Source organism: Sardina pilchardus, chromosome 14, assembly GCF_963854185.1.
Source record: "Sardina pilchardus chromosome 14, fSarPil1.1, whole genome shotgun sequence".
Classification (NCBI taxonomy): domain Eukaryota; kingdom Metazoa; phylum Chordata; class Actinopteri; order Clupeiformes; family Clupeidae; genus Sardina; species Sardina pilchardus.
Genome location: NC_085007.1, coordinates 7,187,945 through 7,195,385, shown reverse-complemented (window position 1 = coordinate 7,195,385; position 7,441 = coordinate 7,187,945). Strand labels below are relative to the sequence as shown.

Here is a 7,441-nt window from a genome sequence, read left to right as displayed (position 1 = left end):
GGGGTTCCTTAAAAACATGTCAGTGCAGTTTGGTAGAGTGGACACAATGCAACAACATAAACATGGAAACCCATAAATATCAACGTGAAGAGAAGAGTACATCATTTTAGAGTCGAACAGCACAGACGACCTCAGGACAACATGCCCTCAGATTTACAACCACTTCATGCTGACTGAAGTCATCCATCCACGGAGTACATCATGGAACAATACACACACACACACACATACACATACCCATACAGACAGGCACACATAGTATACATACAGTATGTACAGTACTTATTCTCACACACACACACACTCTCTCTCTCTCTCACTATTTGACACATATACTCTCTCTCTCATACACTCTCACACTCTCTCTCTCATACTCTCTCTCTCTCTCTCTCTGACACACACACACTTTCTCTCTCTCTCCCTCTCTCTCTGACACACACACACACTTTCTCTCTCTCTCTCTCTCTATGACACACACACACACACACACACACACACACACACACACACACTCATACGCATGTCCTCACTGCCTGCTTCCTCACTGCAGTAGGACGTTGCTGCAGAGCAGCATGACGGAGGTGGTGAGGAGCAGAGCGAGGGGTCGCCCGCTGGAGTCGCCGCGGCTCTTCGGCTCCTGGACCTGGCTCTGGCTCTGCTTCTGCAGGAACTGCTCCGAGTAGCCCATGTAGAGCTCCATGCAGCGGCGCGACTTCAGCTGGTCGATCAGCGCCGGGTAGCCCACCTCCACGATGCTGACGGTGTCGTCGGCGTTGCCGTCGGCAACGGCATGCCGCCTTCGCCTGACCCCCGTTGCCGTGGCCGCGGCCGCGTCTGCCTCGGGATCCTCGGACGCCACGACGCCGCTCTTCTCCGGGTCAGTACTGCCCAGAGTTCCGTTAGCGTTAGCCAGAGTCTCGTTGGTGCTGGAGGGCTGATCGGCGGGGAGTCTGCTCTTGTCTGGGTCTTCCTTTCTCTCCTCGGTGTCTGATGGCTGGTCGCTCTGTAGATTGCTCTGGTCTGATGGCTGGTCGCTCTGTAGATTGCTCTGGTCTGAGTTGCGTCCATCCTGCCTGAGGAGGTCGGTGCGCTTCATGCAGCTCTCCATGTACTGCTCGTACGTCTGGAAGCTCTTGTCGGCCTTCGGCGGCGTCTTGTAGACGTACTCGCGGTAGTCGTTGTCGTCGGTGGAGCGCTCGCCGTAGCGCTCGTACATGTAGCGGTTGTACTGCTGCTCCTCCATGGGGCTTCGGAAGCCGAAGTGGGGACGAGGGAAGCGTCCGAGACCGTAGCCCACCGCCATGCCCGCCACTGCCCCGACGCCCGCGGCCAGCATGGCCTTCTTGGCGAAGCCCTGGGACTTGCCCGAGGGCATGTATCCGTTCTGCTGCACCGTGCGGGCGAAGGGGGAGCCTCCCATGCCACCCCCGTAACCTCCTCCATACCGAGGGCTCAAGATCTTATTGTTGGGGTTCCAGTTGGTATGCCCACCACCACCATACCCTGCTCCATATCCGCCGCCTCCATAACCGCCTCCATACCCACCTCCATATCCACCTCCATACCCACCCCCTGCTCCAGGGTACTGTTGATTGGGGTATCCGCCTCTACCAGGGTACTGCTGGTTGGGGTACCCTCCAGCACCAGGGTACTGCTGATTGGGGTACCCACCTCTGCCCGGGTACTGTTGGTTAGGGTATCCTCCAGCACCAGGGTACTGTTGGTTGGGGTAACCACCCGCTCCGGGGTACTGTTGGTTTGGGGTACCTCCTCTGCCTGGGTATTGCTGGTTGGGGTATCCTCCAGCACCAGGGTATTGTTGGTTGGGGGAACCACCCGCACCGGGGTACTGTTGGTTCGGAGTCCCTCCTCTACCCGGGTACTGTTGGTTGGGGGAACCACCCGCTCCAGGGTACTGCTGATTTGTGTTTCCACCATAACTGGTTCCTCCCCTGCCGGGGTTCTGCTGGTTTGTGTTGGTTCCAGCCCCCGGATAGGTACCCCCTTTGGGGTATGGGTTTGGTTTGCTTGGCTGGCCCCCTTGGCTGGGCTGTCTGGGGTAATTTGCCTGGGTCTTCGTCCTAGGCGAGGTGGCCACGGGTTTGTTGGATGTTTTGGTGTTGGAGGAGGACGTTTTGGATTTGGAGGAGGTCTTGCTCTTGCCCCATGCCCACGCTGGGTCAGTCAGCAGCAACGCCAGCAGAACCAGGGACAGAACTGGCACACGACACGCCCGCCTCTTCATGGTGGATCTACACATGGACACACACACACACACACATAAACACAATAATTAAAGGTGATGTCAGTGATTGCAAAAGAAGTTGTTTTAGAGATAAACCGATTATTCGGCTGGTGACCGGAATAAGCCATGACCAGTGATCAGCTGGTCAGTCTGAGACATGCCAATTTTATGACGGTCAATCAAATGCACTTGTGCGCCGCACTTGAAACATCACCCAGAGTTTATAAATGTCAGGATCCCCACCTGGACTTTTAGTTTTGTCTCCCCCTGGTGGGCTGTTTCCTGAACTGAATGGCTTCCTTTGTGTGGACAAATCTATGCAAGGCTTCGCAGTGCTGACAGAATGTAAATAACATAGATATCACATATAAATCACATAGATAGAATAAGCTTTGCTGATTAATCGTGTGAGACCTGGCCAAGTTTACATGGACAGTTTTTTTGTCATTCCGATTAAACTATTCCGATTGAAACATTTTTGCGCCGTCTGTTTACATGGGCTACTTTCTATTCCGATAAGACGCTTGTCAGCGCTTTAGAATCTTTGATCGGAATAGCCGTTGTTTGCTACTTTTCATTGGGAAGATATTAAGGTCAATCAGAATGACCGTATACATGAGCGTTCATTCGGAATAACGGACTACACCACCTCTTCTATTCCGATTACAATTCTGATCGGATCAGGATTTTCATTCCGATTGAGGTGTTTATATGACGTTTTTTTCCGTTTCTAATCGGAATAGAAGGGTCCATGTAAACGTGGCTATTGTGTTTTGACATACACTAGGGTGACCACCTCCTGCTCAGGACAAAAAGGCCCAAATTAGGACATCTCATTAGGACATGTCTGCAGTAGGCTACAGAGGAAGGGTGTGTTTAAAGCAGTACTAAACAATACTCGGGGTCCACCTGCAGTTGACAATAAATAATGAGAATAATAAACAAACTAAATAATATCATATTTTGCTATTTTGTAGCCTGATTACCATCGACTTTCAAAGGCTCTGCGAGACTTTAGTCTGACCAACAGCCTGTGCTAACACGGTTTCTTGCCAGCGCTGGTTGACCCGCCTCCTTTAAGTGCCTCGATTTGCTACTGGTAGATGTCAGAAAGCGGATTGCCGAGTTTAAACCAATAACAACACTCTTTCCTCTGCCTTGAACACGCCTCTACCCAGAGCCGTTGGAGCTGCTCAAAGTTGATTGGTTCTCGACCAAAGGGGGCAGTTCCGCAGATTTCGGGAACTCAGAAATCCTTCTCAATGAGCAGTTGACCAGACTGGGAGGGCGTGCCAGGCTAGCTATTTTGCAAGTATGAACCTCACTCCAGTATAATATAGAGGGAATGCACTATTTTGGGAGGGGGGCAGTGTTCCTATGAACACAAGGGATTGTGTATTACAAGGGATTACATTGTCCCCAGAGCAACTAGGGGGTTTAGTGCCTTGCTCAAGGGCACAGCGGTAGAAGCCAGAAATTGAAACCGACAACTTTCAGGCTACTGCACACTAGCTCAGCTCCTTAACCACTACCACCGCCCCATGTTATGAGGTTATGTGCCATCAAAATGATTTTGGAAATATTATGTTAAGGTAAAACAATGAATTGTGCCTTTATAAAGTGGAAAGTGGAGGTTACATGCAGGTTGACCACTTAACAGACTCTGAAGCTGAGCTGCTGAAAAAAGGCCCAGCAGAGACTGTACAGTACTTCCTGAGAATCCCGGGAGGAATAACATCAAACAACAACAAACGACTGCTTGTTTCCTTTTACTGACCTCCAGTGAGAGCATACTAACATACTGCGTTTGGTACAGTCATGTCCCGCATATAAGCCGCATTGTGTATAAGCCGCAGGACAGTGTTTTATGCAAGTTAAAAGAAACAAAACCATATTAACGCCACATTAACTGCCCCCCTGTATTAACCTCATAGCAGAAGAAATTTAGCAAAATCAATGTAAGCCGCGGCTAATAGTCGGGAAATTACGGTACACCAGTTGGAGAGGCACAGAGGAAAGCACTCAACACCACCCTAAAGATCATTGGCTGCCTTCTCCCCACACCGGAAGAACTGCATAATTCCCATTGTCTCAAGAAAGTCCCAGAACATTATAAAGGAAGCCCACCACCCCGGACACTCCCTGTTTGAGCTGTTGGCCTCAGGCAGATGGTACAGATCAATTAACGCAAGGACAAATAGACTCAAACACAGCTTTTATCCAACTGCAATAACCACCTTCAATGCTGCAAAAAATTATGAACAATATGGAATCTGATGCAAAAGGGATCAATGCAATGACAACTTCACTGCATTCTTTCCTTTAGTGATCATATGCATGTGACAAATAAACATCCTTGTATCCTTATGTTCATACTGTTTTTATGCAATGACTGTGTGTTCATGTGTTTTTTATGCAATGACTGGGTATGTATGACTATGACTAGGTGTGTGTGATTATGACTGTGTGTGTTTATGTATGCTGCTAATGCTGTTATATGTTTCTATTTATTCTTTTTTAAGAAACACTAGCACTTAAATTTATATTTCTACAGACTCGATGAACAATGCACTAACTGGAGAGCACTTTCAATTTCAATTTCAACAATGACAATAAAGACCCATTCTATTATTTCAGGCATAGAATAGAATAGTGGAGACCGACAGGAAGTGAGTGGGAGAGAGAGTCAGGGTAGGATCCAGAAAGGACCACGGGGCGGGAGTCGTGCGGTGCAGTTGGCTCAGCCAGTCATAACATGGTGCGGGCCAGACCTATTCTATTCTGAAAGGGAGGTCATTTGTGTCTACAAGTGTGGACAAATAGGCCAAAGTTAGGACAGGGTAAACCCAGCCTGAGCTGCCGGTGATTGCATTTCGCTGGAAATATTTTAGGACACCCCCATTTATGTTTATTTCTGTGTTGTTAGCAGGTTACAGCAGCCACATTGCCTTTGTCATATGGGTGCTTGCTGACAGTAAAAACATCACCAACATGCCATTGTAGTCCTTGTACTGTAGCTCTTAGAGGAATGGCAGATGGCACTCTCATTTGTTTAATAGATGTAACGGCCACACTCATGATTAATTCAGAAACATAACAACCCTTTTGAACCATGCACCTGGCGTCTAGTCACTTATTCCGCTGTAAAGGAAGCAAAAGTGGAGTAGACACACCCTAAATGCACTTCCAGTTCAGACCATGCTTTCCACATCTTCAAAACAGGGCCCTTAAAGTGACTGAGAAGGGGAAGTGCATAATGTAAGGTTACATCAATACTCACTTATGACTTCCGGCTCGATGACAAAACCCATCTTTTTACCCTTGCTTTTAGCTTTGTCTAAGTAGTTCCCTGGTTTTCCTATCCTTCCTCGCCTTATTTTATTCTATTAGCTATTTATTTATTTTTCTTGATTTCAGTATTATCTTATTTTGGCCTTTTTAATGCCCCCCTTTTATGTATTTATTTGTTTATTTATTTATTTATTCTATGTTTTATCTATGGCCATAATATCCTTTATTTCCAGCTTTTCCATTGCGAGGTCTGGAAAAGATTTGCTGACTTACTTCCAGCAGGGGCGTAAGTAGCAGTGAAATTCAATTAAAATGTGCCCCTGTTTTAGGGATATTGAAAATGGGCTTCAATGGCGTTGGCCAGCCAGACCTGCAAAGCAGCATTTTACGGTCAAGGCCACTTGTCCTTCGACTGGGCATACAGTACACTATAATGGCAAAAGTATTGGGTCACTTAACCTGACTCGCATATGAATTTAAGTGGCATCCCATTCTTAATCCATAGGGTTTAATATGATATTGATCTACCCTTTGCAGCTATAACAGCTTCAACTCTTCTGGGAAGGCTTCCACAAGGTTTAGGAGTGTGTTTTGGGAATTTTTGACCATTTTTCCAGAAGCGTACTGTATTGGTCAGGTGACACACTGATGTTGGACAAGGAGACTCGAGGAGGCTCTCAGTCTCCATTCTCATTCATCCCAAAGGTGTTCTATTGGGTTGAGGTCAGGACTCTGTGTAGGCCAGTCAAGTTCATCCACACCAAACTCTGTCATACGTGTCTTTGTGGACCTTGCTTTGTGCACTAGTACACAGTCATGTTGGAACAGGAAGTGACCAGTCCTGACTGCAACCCAATAGAACACCTTCAGAATGAATTAGAGCAGAGACTGAGAGCCAGTCTCCTCATACAACATCAGTGTGTGACCTCACAAATGTGCTTCTGGAAGAATGGGATGTTTCCCAACACACTCCTAAACCTTGTGGAAAGCCTTCCCAGAAGAGTTGAAGCTGTTATAAAAGCAAAGAGTGAACCGACACATCATATTACACCCTAGAAAATGTGGCCAATAATTCTGGACCCGCTAGAAAATCTAGTATTAGAAATGGGGCTCTCTGGGAGCCTCCTTATAGTGCTGGGCCCAGAGCGATAGATAGAACAGAGTGGCGACACTCCCATAGACCTCCATAGGAAAAAATGGCAGCGCTTTTTCCAGGCTATTTCCTCGTTATGGGGCTTTTGGAACTGTTTACAGCCAATCTCTTGGTCACTAGTCAATGAGTTAATTGATTACACCTTCCAGCATCAGAAGTACATCCCACCCTCCTGCGATTCAGCCATTCAGCACAGGTTTTTTTGGAACTTTTGATCGTGGCGGCAACATCAAAGAGTGTCGCGACTCTCTCTTTCTATGGCTCTGGCTGGGCCCTTTGAATCGTCCAAACTTTCCTCCCCCTAGCTGCGCCCCTTCACGTCTGTGTATAAAATGTGCTGGGCCTGTGTAAATAAACTTATCTTGACTACAGACTGACTCACTTATTTCTCCATCACGCATGGCCACAATCAATTCATTATTCCATCACTTGGCGCCAGAGTGTAGCGATCTGTTTAATGAAACTTAAAACGTCATGCGGGTTCTGGGAATGTTAAGATGTTTGTCCACATGACTCTACTCAGAATACAAGGATGGACAGACTGAAGCAAGACTCTGATACATCATGTTGAATCCAGGAAGTGAATGTATCCTCCCTCCACTTCGTGAATTTAGTTATAAAAAAAACCCAGATGTCCCATCTACAGTAAATGCAGTTATCTCTCTTCTGGTACAACACATCAGAAAGTGTTCTGTGAGTGGGCCCTAGTACAAATGTGGAGATCACAGCACATCCCTCCAAATACTTTAACC

General features: G+C 47.3%; 1 protein-coding gene across 1 annotated transcript in view; it reads right to left on the bottom strand.

Annotated features, from left to right (window-relative positions):
• Positions 1–478: 478 nt before the first annotated feature.
• prnpb (prion protein b) overlaps positions 479–7,441 on the bottom strand; it is an 8,556-nt gene continuing 1,593 nt past the window's right edge. Inside the window, exon 2 of the mRNA XM_062553799.1 lies at positions 479–2,252. Within this exon, the coding sequence (XP_062409783.1) occupies positions 542–2,245 (1,704 nt within the window). The 5' untranslated portion in view covers positions 2,246–2,252 and the 3' untranslated portion in view covers positions 479–541. The remainder of the gene's footprint in view (positions 2,253–7,441) is intronic.